Here is a 15623-nt window from a genome sequence, read left to right on the forward strand (position 1 = left end):
ATACCTTTCAGTGTATTTCTGGGCCCTGTCTTGGGGTCTTTTAATTAATTCAACAGACATTTGTATATTACTTTGCCAGGTGTTATTCCAGGTATTGACTGTATGGTAGGGAACAAAATAGTTAAAAGTTGATTACCTTTGTGAAGCTTAATAAGGGCGGGACATCAGATAAGCAAAATAAGTTAAATCAATAAACTGTTAAGCAGTAGTAAATGCTATGGGGAAAAAAAGGTAGAGAAGGAAGATTGGGGAGTGTGGGAGAAGTGAACTTTCAAAAAGTGTTGTCAGCAAAGGCTTGATTGAATAGGCATAAATGAAGTGAGGGAATGAGCCAGGAATGTGCCAACAAGGAGAGGCCAGTTAGAGCAGAGTAAGTGAGGGGGAATAGTAGGAGATAAGGTCACTGAGAAGTTGGCAGGGTGTGGGGATGGGGAGGAGAATATCAGATTGGGTAGAACCTGGTAGATTACTGTAAGGGCTTTAAATTCTGAGTGCAGATAGAAACCCAGTGGAAAGTTTAGGGCAGAGAAATGACATGGTCTAATTTCAGTTTTCAAATGATCATTCTAGGGCAGCCCAGGTGGCTCAGTGGTTTAGTGCTGCCTTCAGCCTAGGGTGTAATCCTGGAGACCTGGGATCAAGTCCCACGTCGGGCTCCCTGCATGGAGCCTGCTTCTCCGTCTACCTGTGTCTCTGCCTCTCTCTCTCTCTCTGTCTCTCTCTCTCTCTCTCTCTGTGTCTCTCATGCATAAATAAATAAAATCTTTTTAAAAAAATGATCATTCTATTTGCTATGTTGAGAATAGAATGGGGGGCTGCAAGGAGTACAGGGGCAAGGGCAGAAACAGAGAAACTAAGAGGCTGTTGCATTAATCTAAACTAGAGATGCCAGTGGCTTGGATGAGGTAGGGAAAAATGGGTGGATTCTAGATACAGTTTGACAGTGGGCATAATTGGATTTGCTGACAGATTGGATATGAGATATAACAGAAAGAAAAGTTATGGATGAAAAAAAAGTTAAGAATGCACTAAGGTTTTTGGTTTGAGCGGCTTGAAAAATGGAGTCACCATCAGCTGAAATGAGGAACACTAGAAGGAACAGATATGGGGGAGAAGATACAAGAGTTCAGTTTGGGACATAATAAGTTTGAGCTGCTTACTACACATTCAAGTGGTGGTATTGAGTAGACAGAGGTCTTGGGTGAGATAAAAATTAGAAATGTGGCTTTGTATATGGATTTAAAATTATAAAACTGGGTGAAATTGCTAGAAGAGTCAATATAGAAAGTAGAAGAGATCAGAGAATTGAGCCATAGGCCCTGATTATTAGAAGTTTGGAAGATAAAGAGGAATAAACAGAGGAGACAGAAAGGACAACCAAGGAACAAGGAGGAGAACCTAGAGAGAGAACATCTCTGGAAACTCATGAAGTCTTTTATCTCATCTTAACATGTATCTTCCCCTCTAGACTGTATGGATTGATTTTTCTCTCCTGTGGGTTAAATATACACATCACCCTCCCACCCACTCCCATTTTAGCTACCTATTGCTTTGACAAGACAATATTTTATGTTTTTAACAAGAAAATTCATTGTAAGTACTGCATTTATCAGCTGAAGACAACCTCCTCACAATATCTCTTACACTTACTGAGTCCACCCTGAGCAGCCTCTCTTTGTTTCTGCTGCAGAGGTATGGAACCAGCATCTGACTTCCAGGAAGTAAGCAGCCAAGAGAGGGGAATCAGCAGCTCATTAGCCGAGGTGTCCCTGGCAACTCCCTAAGCATTTATTTATGTAGGGTCAGCTACAGAGTCAGGAACTAGGCTCTCTCTCAAAGTTGTTTATTACCATTTACTTATTGGTTAGTTCAAGCATGTGGTAATTTTGCTTTTCCAGTTATTAGCAAGCAAGAAGGTATATTATTTATTGCTGTGTAACAGATTACCCCAAAATTAAGCAGCATAAAACAACAGACATTTATTTTCTTACAGTTTCTAAGGGTCAGAAATTTGGGAGCAGCTTAGGTAGGTGGTTCTGGTAAAGAGTTTGGTGTAATCAAAATGTCAGCTGTGGTTGCAGGCACCTGAACATTGAACTGGGGCTAGAGGATCTATTTCCGAGATAAGTCACTCACATAGCTGTTGGCAGGAGGCCTTAGTTCCTTACTATGTGGATCTCTGCATAGGGTTCCTTCAGTGTCCCTGTGACTTGACCACTGTCTTCCCCAGAATAAAGTGATCTAAGAGAGAAAGGAAAAGGAAAGAAACCATAATGCCTTTTATATCCTGATCTTAGAAGCCAAACACTGTCATTTCGGCCATATTTTGTCAGTAAGAAGTGAGACACTAGGTCCAGTCCACAGTCAAGGGGAGAAGAATTAAACTCCACTCCTTGAAGGGAGAAGTATTAAAAAAATGTGTAGACATGTTTTAAACTACCATATTTCACCCTCTGGCCACAAATTACTTACGGTTCTCTCATGTGCAAAATATACTCACATCTTCCCAACACCCACCTAAAGCCTTGTCCCTTTATAGCATCAACTTGAAATCCAGTTGTTAGGTCCAAGTGTTGAGGAGGCTCCTTGGGTATAGTTCCTCAAGTAATACTTCTTTTGATATGAATACTTACAAATTAAAGAAACAAGTTTTCAGCCCCTCACTCACCCAACATAGAGTGATGGGACAAGTGTATACTAAATAGGTATAGAAATTCCTATTTAAAAAGGGAGAAGATGGGAGACACAAAGAAGTCACTGATTCATAGCAATTCTGATGTTATCTGGATAAATAGTGGAAGTTTCTTGATTAGGACTTTGTTTTCTTTTGGCACAGAAATGTTGCTCTGTGGCTCTTGTTTCCTCATTCTAGGCTCTTGGTTTCACCCTGTAAGTTATCTTTTTTTTTTTTTTCTTTCCATGAAAAGTAGTCCAGATTTGCAGCTGCGCAGTTTCCTTTGCTTCTTGCCAGTGGAATTTTGAGGGCCAAGAGACTTCTTTTCATTTTGTTTTGCCTCTGTACCTTTCAGTTTAATCTGGCAATGTTTCTTTTTAAAATTCAGAGTCTCATGGATGTTACTGAGATTCATACCATAAGCAAAAGCCACACCCACAAATCTCTTCCAGATAATCTCCTTTCTCCCTTGGGCTTCTGCTGGGATTGCTGAGGGGCAGTACTTGGGTAGAACTGTATCCTTCAAAAAGTTATGTTTAGGTCCTAACCCCCACTACCTGTGAGTGTGACCTTATTTGGCATAAGGTCTTTACAGATGTAATCAAGTTAAGGTGCGATCCTTTTGAGTTAGAGTGGGCCCAATTGCAATGGCTAGTATTCTTAGAATAGAAAAATTTGGACACAGAAGACACAAGAAATAAAGTCACATGAAGACCAAGGCAGAGGTTAATGTGTCCACAAGCCAAAAAACACAAATATTGCTGGGAAGCTAGAAGAGGGGCATGGAACAGATTTTCCCTCAGAGCCTCCAGAAGGAACTAACCCTAACAATATCTTGATTTCAGACTCTGGCTTCCAAAACAATAGAAGAATAAATTCCTTTCTTTTTAAACTATATGGTTTGTGGGAATTTGTTACGGCAGCCCATGGGGACTAATACAACATCCTTAAGCTTCTTGGAAGCCCAGTTGTTTAACTCAATAGTTCTTTAGGCTATATAGATCTTTCTGAAGTCTTAACAAATAATTTTTAAGCTGTATTCCAGGTCCTCGTTAACCATTTTCTTTCGTGAGTGCCCTGGATTTGTTTAATCTTTCCTTGGAACCCATTTCTTAATTTTAATATCATTTACCATCTTGAGAAGTTGAGAATTTTCAGAATTATTTCGTCTTAACTCCCCTTTTGTTTAACTATCCTTCCCTTTTGGGGCACCTGCCTGGCTCACTTGGAAGAGTTACGTGACCCTTAATCTTGGTATTGTGAGTTTGAGCCCTGTGTTGGGTGTAGAGATTACTTAAAAAAAAATTAAAAAAAATAAAATTTAACTATCCTTTAATTTATTCCTCTTTCCTTCCATTTTAATGTAAGCAGCAAGAAGAAGCCTAGAGGTATACCTTTAGCATTCTTGTCTGTACATCTTGTTAGCTAGACTATCACCCAGTTCATGAGCCACACCTTCTACTGTACATATTATGGCAAGCAGCAGCTTTTGCAATTACATAACAAGGATCCCTTTCCCTCTGGTTTCCAAGAAGATTTTTCTCACTTAGCTCTCACCCATAAATTCCTCAAAGGCCTTCGGCATCTATTTCGTCAAAGCTCCCAGACTTTCGCTGATATTTTCCTCAAAGTTCCTCCAACTCTATTGGGTTCTAAATCTACTCCCACATTTTAGGTTTTTGTTAGAACACACCTCCAGCTATCAAACACACCTCCATTGCTATGTAACAGATTACACTAGAGCTTAGTAGCTGAAAATAACAAACATTAATCATCTCATAAGTTCATTGGGTCAGGAATTTGGGGGCAGTTCAGCTGGATGGTTCTGGCCCTTGTCTTATTAGCTTATAGTCAAGACATTGGTTATTACTGCAGTAACATGAAGGATCAGCTGAGATTTACTCATATTCTGGCAAGTTTGTTCTGTTGGGAGGAAGCTTCAGTACCTTATCATATGGAACTTTGCAGGATTGCGTGCCATGCCACTTTTCCAAAAAATGATTGGAGAGAGAGTGCAAAGAGTAAGCCACAGTGCTCTTTATGACTTAATCTTGGAAGTCACAGGTTATCGTGCCATATTCCATGGTTAAGAAGTAAGTCACAGTATGGTATTGGCATAAAAACAGACACCTAAATCAATGGAACAGAATAGAGAACTTAGAAATAAACTCAAAGGAGTCAAGAATATACAATGGGGAAAGGGCAATTTCTTTAAGTGACATTGGGAAAACTGGACCACTTTCTTACACCATACATAAATATTAACTCAGAATGGACTGAATGTAAGACCTGAAACCATAAACCTTTTAGAGGGAAACATAAGCAGTAAGCTCTTTGACAGATTTTTTGGATCTGACTTCAAAGGCAACAAAAGCAAAAATAGACAAGTTAACAAACTAAAGAGCTTCTGCACAACAAAGGAAACCATCAACAGAATGAAAAGGCAACCTGCTGAATAGGAGAGTTTGCAGATCTGATAAGGGGTTAGTAGCCAAAATATAGAAAGGACTCATATAATGTGATACCAAAAAAAGAAAACCATTTTTTTAAGAAAACCGTTTTGATTAAAAAATGGATCAGAAGATCTGAATAGCTATTTTTCTGAAGAAAACAGACAGCCAAAATGTACACGAAAATGTGCTTAACATCACTAAGCAGGGAAATACAAATCAAAACCACAGTGAAATGTCACCTCACACCTGTTAGAATGGCTCTTGTCAAAGAGACAAGAAATAATAAGTGTTAGCGAGGATGTGAAGAAAAGGAAACCCTTGTGAACTGCTGATGGGAATGTAAGTTGGTACACCCACTGTGGAAAACAGTATGGAGGTTCCTCAAGAAATTAAAAATAAAACTATGATCCAACAATTCCACTTCTGGGTATTTATCTAAAGAAATTGAAAACCTTAATTCAAAAAGATATATACACCCCTATGTTAATACAGTATTATTTATTATAATGGAGACAACCTAAGTGTCCATTGATGGATAATGGATAAAGAAAATGTGATTTGTATGAATATACACCAGATACACGCACACACATATATCACTTGGCCAAAAAAAATGAAATCTTGCCATTTGCAACAACATGGATGGACCTTGAGGGCATTTTAAACATTTTTTTTTTAATCTTTATTTATTTATGATAGTCACAGAGAGAGAGAGAGAGGCAGAGACACAGGCAGAGGGAGAAGCAGGCTCCATGTACCGGGAGCCCGACGTGGGATTCGATCCCGGGTCTCCAGGATCGCGCCCTGGGCCAAAGGCAGGAGCCAAACCGCTGCGCCACCCAGGGATCCCCCTTGAGGGCATTTTAATACGTGAAGTATGTCAGATAGAGAAAGACAAGTACCATGTGATCTCACTTATATGTGGAATCTTAAAAAAAAAAAAAAAGCCCATTGATAAAGAGAATAGATTGTGGTTGCCAGAGGTAGGGAGTAGGGTGTAGGCAAAATAGATGAAGGGGTCCAAAAGGTACAGACTTGTAGTTATAAATAAATAGTGGAGATGTAATGTGCAGCATGGTGACCACAGCATCAGAAAAATGCAAACCAAAACTGCAAAGATATTATAGTTCGTTACAGTTAATTATAGGTAACTACAGTATTATAGTTAATGTTACATATTGGCAAGTTGCTAAGACAGTAGATCTTAAAAGAGTTAAAATCACAAGAAAATAAAATTTTATAAGCATGTAGGGTGATGAATGTTAACTAGTCTTATTGTGGTGGTATTTACAATTATATATGAATGTCGAATCATTATTTGTACACCTGAAACTAATCTAATGTTCATGTGAATTATACCTCAATTAAAAAAAAAAGTCATTAAGGCCAGCCTATACTCAAAGGAGAGTCATAAAATAATTTGTGGACATATTTTTTTTATTTTTTTTTTTAAAGATTTTATTTATTTATGCATGAGAGACACACAGAGAGGCAGAGACACAGGCAGAGAGAGAAGCAGGCTCCATGCAGGGAGCCCGATGTGGGACTCGATCCCAGGTCTCCAGGATCAGGCCCCGGACCAAAGGCAGACGCTGAACCTCTGAGCCACCCAGGCATCCCTGTGGACATATTTTAAAACACACAGTCTAGTTAGCTACTGTTGAATTTTAGGAATAGAGAGAGTCTAATATTGGCTACTGCCACTATTCTATTGCTTGGCCTGATAAGTGGGAACCAGGCGGTTAAAAGTATATATCATGTCAATTATATCTCAATAAAGCTGGAGAAAATGCCTATCATTCACAAAACAAAGAGATCTAGGAGAAACATTTTTTGTCTTTTTTTTTTTTTTTTTTTTTTTTTACAAAGAGTCCTTTTTTAAAAAAAAAAAATTTATTTGAGAAAGTGAGCATGAACAAGAGAGAGAGGCAGAGGGAGAGGGAGAAGCAGACTCCCCACTGAGCAGGGCTCAATCCCAGGACCCTGGGATCATAACCTAAGCCAAAGGCAGAAGCTTAACCAACCAAGCCACCCAGGTACCCTCTTCAGTCTTTTTCTTTTGCCCATTATCTCTTTGGGTAACAAAGATCAACTTCCTAATATAAAGGACTGGGTAGATGTGCCATCCTAAGTGTTCAGAGTGACAAGTGTCAGGTATGTATGTGTTTGAATGAGTTTGTGTTATAGGCATTTGAAACCTCTTTTGAGGGCCAATAAAGCACATTGATGAATGTGAGTAAAATGGAATTATTCTCAAAAAAAAAAATTTAAAGGGCTCTTTGAATAGTATCTTACACAGAAACCCAATGTGTAAAACACATGAAAATGGAACTACTGTTGTTACAGGATGGGCTCAAATTGCAGCCTCATGTTGCTGCCAGAGATCCAAAGAACATAGTTTGAAAACTACACCATGTAATCAGGTCCCTTTCAAGCCAAAAAATCTGTTAATACATAAGATCACAGAGCTCAGAAGATAGCCATAATAGCAAAATAGCACTTTACCAGGTAGCTGACTGATTTCTGGTGTTATCTACTGTATAATGGTCATTGAAAACCCATGGATGGTTTGGAGAAGGAGTTGGTGATTGGCCAGCTATATATATCTGTAGAACACTGTCATTGGTCTGTTGTCTTACCTAATTGTTTTTTCCTCCAACAGAATAATTCAACAGATCTTTGCAGGATTCTTTGCAAATTCTGCAATTCCTGGATCCTCACATCCTTTTTCCTGGTAAGTAACTAATTACCCTCTGTCTTACTTTGCTGGAGTAGCAGCATTTTAGGTATCTGTACCATTGCAAGAAAGAACAAGAGCTACATAGGTGAGTATAACAGTTTGATTGGCAGAGTGTTAGACTGTCTTTATTTGCTGAGCCCAAACTTAATCAGAACTTATCTTTTATTGTTCAGTCTCCTGAGGGCCATCCTAGTCCCACAGGATGTCTGGGCACTGGGTGTGTTGGTTTTGGTTCATATTCTGGTCTGAGAGTTGTGTTGAGAGGGGAATGAGATGGTCCCCACCACGCCTGGTATCTGGACTTGCAGGTTTCTTCTGTAGATCATATGGGAAGATTGTATTCCTTAAGAATTTCTGAAATTAAAAACATATTGCTTAACTTCCTTTTCTCAAAGTAAGAAGGTTTGTCAGAAGAAACAAAGGCTGTAATTCAGTATCAGAGTGACACTTAAGTAGGGAAGGGGTTAAGATGGAATTTCCTCTTGTCTGAACAATTACATGCCACTTCTGACTCTGCCCCAGAAGTCTCCTTTGCTCACAGGGACCTCAGTCCTTCTACACAGTTACCCTATTTTCCAGCCTCTTGTTTCTTTTTAACATATTCCAGCCAAAGAGTCTGGACGTCTGTCATCCAGGGTAGTGCCCCGGCAGCTCCAGAAAGTGACACTGCCAAGTCCCTTTTGTAATTGCTCTAAGTTGCTATTCAGAGAGACTTCTGTGGCTATTTCTCTACTTGAAAGCTCCTCATTGTCCAGGACTATGGGCAGCCTCTTAGAATGAGGGAAGTCTGCTGTAGATTTTGGCCAGTCACAAAGGGAAAACTCTCCTTAAAAAGCAGCTCCATCTATGTTTACTGTAAGTGGGCACAGAGAAGACAAACTTTTCTTAGCCAATAGGCAATGAGTCACTCTTTTTGCTCTGGTGTGTCATGTAGTATTTTAGGTAGCTTCACATTTTATGTTCTATTCGATTAAGTAAAAATTCCTTACTTAAGAGAATAAGAGACTGCTTCTGGATAAGAGACTGTTTGACCTTAAAAATATTGAGAAATTCTTTGCTACTTGGTTTTAGGGAACTAGTGACTTTCCAGCTCTGAGAGAGAACAGGATCTTCCAGTTTTTTCTGTGGTGTAAGGCAGAGCCTGATCACTCCATCTAATGCTGTCTGTCTCATCTCATGTATAGGAGCGGGATGCTGCACTCCAACCCTGGGGACTATGCCTGGGGTCAGACAGGGCTTGATGCCATTGTAACCCAGGTGAGGAGCTGCCTTTTGAGGGTGTCTGTTCAGTGTGTCTCATGGTTCCACAGGCTTCCTGCTTTCCTTCTGCTACTTTCTAAAATGGCAGTCACTCTGCTTTCTCTAATATTTTGAGCTTGTGGGTTTCCATTTTACTGAGGGGATAAACGGTTTATGGGGTTTAGTTCAGCATCCGTGTACCTTTTAGGTCCTAGGGACTTTCTAGGAGATGGCTTCACCTCCAGAGAAGGGAAGACTTCTCCTATAACAAACAGTATTTTGTATTTTTGGCCTCTTGTTCAGTCCTATGAGGATCCTATTAATAGATGCTACACAAAAAAGGAGGGTCTCCTCACATTTTGAAGCAGGGATTTCTGCTAGATGGAGCAAAGTAGGGGAAGGAAGCAGAGAAAACAGTATTCCTATGCCATATATAATTGCTTCCACATATTTATGTTTATTTTAATTTAATTGGTTTTTCATTTCCCTTGTGGAATGCTGAGAATAGAAAGCATGTTATTTATATCCACATCTTCTCATAGGCAGTAATTTACCTATTTCTTGGCTTACTTTATGCTACTTTCCATACTTCCACCTTTTTTTTCTTCTAGCAGAATGAAGTTTTTAGACCAATTAAGTATTACCTTTTGTTCGGTTGTAGTTTTATTCCTGACATCACAACCTTTTTGCTGCCTCTGAAGTTGCTTTATGCCTGGAGGTGGGCCTTGCAATGATAGGTTTGTCTGTAGACTTTTACGAATGTCACTCTGAAATTGTAAAGGAATTATGAGAGTTGTGGCAGCAGGAAAGGGGAAACCCAAGCCTCTCAGAGCTTTGCAGAAGTAAGAGCAACTAACATTTTCTAATATATGCATTGTTTGTTCTCAGCTGGAGCAGCTACCTCCCCAGGGATAGTGGGATATCTGCCACTTCTTCTTCTTTTTCTGTTTCCTTTTTTGTAGCTTTTAGGACAACTGGAAAACACAGGGCCTCCCCCAGCTGACAAGGAAAAGATCACATCTCTTCCAACAGTGACAGTAACTCAGGAACAAGTTGGTAGGTTCATTTCTATTCTTACTCTGTCAACTTCTGATCTCTATTCAAAAATTCCAGCACCTTCCTATACTGCAGATCTTCAAGTGAAGCTTTAGCACTCCTAAAATTCTACCTAGATGTCATATATGGAAGGTGTCTACCTTTTCATTAGGGTTAGTCATGTTGATGCAAAGTGGATAAACCTTTTTTTAAATTGCAAAGAGAAAGGAAGAGAGTTTTATTCAAGCCTAAGTTAAGACAGTTGCCAGGTTGCACAATCTTCATAAAGAAGAGAGAGCTCCAGGGAAAGACCATTTGGTGAAGGGTTATATATGTTTTGTTTGTTGGTTTTAAAATAGGCTCCATGCCCAATATAGGGCTTGAATTTATGATCCTGATATTAGGAGTTGCATGTTGTACTGACTTAGCCAGCCAGACACCCCTGTTTTTTAAATATAGCAAAGGACAGTTTAGAAAGTTACGTACTTTATCTCTATATGACTTGAAGCTTACGGGAACAAGGGAATTTTTTTTTCCTTATCCTTATGTTTGGGATGCTCCTTTTTGGTTATAATTATTATTATTATTTTTAACAAAGCAGATGTACAGTAGCTCAGGGCAGAAATAGAGCCCATGCTTTGAGGTTTTGTGGTCATTTTGATCTTGGTAAATGTTAAAGTATATAGATTCCCTGGGGGTCTAGGGGCAGGGCCTGCAGATGTTAAAAGCTGAGAATTTCTTTTATCAGCAAGTAAGTTATTTCCTCAACAGCCACCATGTCCTTTTTCTAGGTGCCATGCAGGAAACAAAGAGGTACAAGATAAGACTTGATTTCTTGAAGATCTTACCAGGGGAAGCAACACTCAACTAGATGATTAGAAAACAGTATTTAAAAAAGTATTGAGCAGGTGATACAGAGAAAGAGAAAAAGTAGGAGGCTGGGAATTTCTCATATTTACTCTGTCAGATACAGTTAGGTACTTTAGATATAGATATTATCTTATTTTTAAGCATTGAAGGAATTTAATAACAAGGAACATTATTTTGAACTAAGAGTTTCTTCCCCCACAAATTCCAGTTTAAGTTAGAGGAGATATTAAAGACAAGATAAGCCATCTTAGAGAGGTCATTCTATTCAAGGGTAAGTATGAACCAATGTGAGCTGGCATGCTCACCCTTTGGAGCTGGTATCATGGTATACCAGCATGGACATGGTATCTGAATCAGGTATAAGGAGAGTGACTTTATTAGCCCTGAAATAGAATCTGGTTTAGGAGTAGTGGGAGGTATGACTGGTTAGGAAGGGTTGGGCCTGTCTGAGCGGACCTTGAAATTGGCACAGTAGTTAGGGCTGGATATTTTAGATAGGAGGCAAGTTTCATAGCTCCCCAAGTGGAGGATTGAGGGAATTTAGGTGGTCTTTAGAGAATATTAGTTTGGAGGTAGTGCCTGAAAAGGATTGGAAGGCAAAAAAGCAGAAACATAGATTTAAGGGGCTGCTACAGTATCCAGGTGGGGCGCAGGTGATGATGGCAGTGTTAACAGGGAAGAGTAGGCTCAATATCGCTTTGAAGAAAGGCTTTTGTCATTGATTGCATAATAGGATAAAGGAGGGAAAAGGGTCAAAGAGGACTCTAAGGTTTCACAGTTGGGAATTACAGAGCTTGTGCTGCCATCTATCAGGGGTGGGGGAATTGTGAGTGGGCCCTGGTTTGTGTACAGAAGTGATGTGTTATTTTAAATTTGAACTTTTGATTTTGAGGTACCAGCTGGAAATCCAAGTAAAGATGAGCTGAGGATTTCTGTAAAGCCAATATTAGGGAGAATTAGCTGGTTTCAAAGCTTAGGTAAATTTGGAGGGCTGAAGGCTAAGGTCAAGAATACTACCTAGGAGGCTGTTCCAGTAGACCAGGCATAAGAAATAAAAGCTAGAATTTAGGTAAAGGTGTCAGGGAAAAGTGGAGAGGAAGGAGTAAATCTATTAAGTATAGTCCTACTCCAAGTCCTTGACTGCTGTGAGTACATAGCATGTCCTGGCCACTGGAGACAGACACTAGCTGGTATTAGCCAGATTTGGGAAACCAGACTTTGCTGCCTCATACTCCCAATTTAATTTGTAGCCATTTCCTCACAGAGTGTTTCTTGTCTCTGGACTTGGAGCCTAAGCTATCCTTGAGCTTTGCAGTTCTATAGCACCACCTCCTGGTACAGCTTTTTTTTTTTTTTTTTTTTAAATTTATGATAGTCACACAGAGAGAGAGAGAGAGGCAGAGACATAGGCAGAAGGAGAAGCAGGCTCCATGCACTGGGAGCCCAACATGGGATTCGATCCCGGGTCTCCAGGATCGCGCCCTGGGCCAAAGGCAGGCGCGAAACCGCTGCGCCACCCAGGGATCCCCCTGGTACAGCTTTTAATTAACTTGTACAGAGGGCTTTAGCATAACCACACTGAAAGAGGAGGTGAAACGGGGAAAATAGCAGGGTAAAAGTAGCTTGAGATGCTGATTGGGAACTGCTAAGATTGCCATGAAGTGTCCCTTGGTTGTCGTGGATGGATAGCCTGTATTTACTATGTAGAAACTGCCAAAAGGCTATCACATGTCTGAGAAGATGTTTTTCCTGTTTTACTTAATAGATATCTAAGCCCCAATTTATTTTTTTTTCCAAGTCTTGACATTGAAAAGTAGGCCTTATGTAGTTTCTGTGTAGGCCTTAATGAATTAAAGCCCATTCATGTCCCTGTCTGCTATCACCTCTTCCCCCATTTTGAAATAAAATTTGTGCTTTCTACCTCTTCCACCTAGGATGCGCTTTCTGTCTTTTCTTTACATGTTACTTAAGTTAAAGACACTGGGCTGGTTTTTTCTTCCTTTTTGCTCACTTACTTTAGAAGGCATTTCCTCCTCCAACAGATATGGGTTTAGAGTGTCCAGTGTGCAAAGAAGATTACACAGTTGAAGAGGAAGTCCGGCAGTTACCCTGCAACCACTTCTTCCACAGCAGTTGTATCGTACCATGGTTAGAACTGGTGAGTATAGACAGCTGTCATGTGTGATAGGCCATCTCTGCCAGTCACACCTTCTGCAGTGTGGGGATGGTTTGGGGTTAATAGAGACAAGCAGAACAGATTTTAGTCCCTGGCTAATTCCTACTGGCACCATTAACAGTTTTTAGATCATCACTATATGTTTGGAACTTCTCTAACAAGAGGTTACAAAAGCACAGCCTACAGGTCTTGGGCCTGCCACTTGTTTTTGTAAATGAAGTTCTCTTGGAACGCAGCTATGGTCATTTGTTTATAGTTGTTTGTGGCAACTTTTGTGCTGTGTCATCAGAGTTGAGTGGTTGCAACACAGGTGGTATGGCCTGTGAAGTCTAAAATATTTATTACCAGTCTCTTCATAGAAAGTTTGCTGACCACTACTATAGACCGTCTCAGGTCACTGTTTCTGATTAGTTCTATTTGGTGATGTGTGGTAGCTGTTGTTAAGTTGCTGGCCTAGAATTCTTTCTGTCATTTCTGTTTAAAGTTCTGTTTGGAAGATGTCCTAATGTTAACACCTTTGAGCCCAGTGTGCACTGTGTGAGAATATGTGCCCTTTTTGTTTTTCCACCTGCCAGCTCTCAGAGTTTCTTAAGTGTTTAGCACCTACAGGTCTCAGGTCAGGCTATTTATATAGACTGATATCTTTCTGTTTCAGCATGACACGTGTCCTGTATGTAGGAAGAGCTTAAATGGTGAGGACTCTACTCGGCAAACCCAGAGCTCTGAGGCCTCTGCAAGCAACAGATATAGCAGTGACAGCCAACTACATGACCGATGGACTTTCTGAAGCTAAAGCCTGCATCTGAGCCAGGGCTGTGGTAGTCTTATCACAGCTGTCAATTGTTTCAAAACAAAAAAAATAGTAGGTGGATTTAGGAATTGCATAAGAAACCCCAACCCATAATATTAATGCAGTGAGTGTTTTTCTTCTCTAAATTTAAAGTTAGTATCTGCAGATGGAATTGTATCTACAACCAAATGCCTCTTATTCCTGAATTCAGAGTGATACTTTTATAAGTGTGAAACTTGATTATGTGGGTTTCCCCTGCCAGAATAGAATCACTTTACCTTAAAGTCTAGCTAGGGTCCCACTATCTGTCATGTTCTCTTGTAGTGGATGTTTCCACCTCCTTCTCTAACCTCCAACCTACCATTTGTGTATTTTATAGTAGATGCAGTGGAACCACAGCCCTAAAGTCCTGCTGTTTAAAGTCTTTCTGTTTTAATTGTACAAAAGCATCTACTCTTGGCCACATTAGCCACAAAGCAAGATCAGATTAATTCAGAAATCCGAAACTAATGATTTTGTTTTGTTTGAATCCTCAGAAAATCAAAGAAAAATTACAATGGGGAGGAGAAAGTGGCTGATCATTGTACTCTTTGGTTTTCTCATTTTAATTTTTAAAGACTACTTCACAAGGTGCATTTTCTGCAGAAGCTAACATGACACATCTTAGGAATCTTATGTTGGTGGGAATCTGATTCTGGTTCCTTTTTAGAAATGAGTTGGGGAGCATACAGGCACAGAAGGATAGATATTTGAAATCTTTGGTTCTGAAGTTTTTTTAATGACCCCCGACTCATTGTTTACTGCCTTTTGTCATGGAGACCTTAAAATAATTTCCCTTAGAAATAGAATTACTTCATTACTGCTTCTACAGCCAATTTAGTTTACTGTTTTTAGTAATTCATTCATCTTCGGGAATTGAGATTTCACATTGTCTCATTTTAATTTTTTAAGCCCTTTTATCATCTCTGAAATCTTTCTGTTCTGCTTGGTTCTGGTTGTACTTGGAATCAAATTGATTATTTGTGATCATGCCTGAAACAGCTTGGCCTTGGAGAGGTGGGCCTTCTATTTTCTGCCTAACAGTGTCTCATTGCACATGCACATGCTCTTTGAAGCATTTAAGTGTTTAAAGTTGAATAAATGAAGAAGATCAAGAATGTTGTTGGAACTTCAAAGTCTCAAAAGGAAATGATGGGGACACGTAACCACTGTCAGCGCACCATAGAGGGTAACAGGGGACACCATTTTTCTGGTCACATCAGCCCTTCATAGTTTGGAATGATTAGAACAAAAAGGACACTCTTTGGTGAGTCTCTTTCTTGACTAGGAGTCTTTCCTCAGTTTTTGTTGACTATCATACCGGTTTTGGGGGTGAGGAAAGGGATTAGAGATATCTTTGTATTTTGGTAGAGGATAAAGGAATAGGGGAGGGAAGAAAGAAAGTGGGAGAGTGGCTTGCAGAATTAACAGCCTGCCTCTAAAATTGTGACCATAAGGTATGATTCATGTTGGCACCAGAGGGGAATAAAGGATGTTTTCTCCTCTGCCTCTCATGTTATACCTCCACAGAGATTGTTTCTTAGGAGAAGGTGAGCTATTTACTATGGGTATTGATGTGTAGCCCAAAACTACACATTGGTTTTGAG

General features: G+C 39.8%; 1 protein-coding gene across 2 annotated transcripts in view; it reads left to right on the forward strand.

The window, feature by feature from the left end:
• Nucleotides 1-15131, forward strand: part of RNF115 (ring finger protein 115) — an 80709-nt gene extending 65578 nt beyond the window's left edge. For both annotated transcript variants that reach the window (XM_041754360.1, XM_041754361.1), the window contains 5 exons: nt 7790-7861; nt 9052-9124; nt 10069-10162; nt 13054-13169; nt 13843-15131. In XM_041754360.1, coding sequence (XP_041610294.1) covers nt 7790-7861; nt 9052-9124; nt 10069-10162; nt 13054-13169; nt 13843-13974 — 487 coding nt within the window. In that variant the 3' untranslated portion in view covers nt 13975-15131. The remainder of the gene's footprint in view (nt 1-7789; nt 7862-9051; nt 9125-10068; nt 10163-13053; nt 13170-13842) is intronic.
• Nucleotides 15132-15623: the final 492 nt, after the last annotated feature.

The sequence above is a fragment of the Vulpes lagopus genome, chromosome 5 (genome assembly GCF_018345385.1).
Source record: "Vulpes lagopus strain Blue_001 chromosome 5, ASM1834538v1, whole genome shotgun sequence".
NCBI lineage: Eukaryota > Metazoa > Chordata > Mammalia > Carnivora > Canidae > Vulpes > Vulpes lagopus.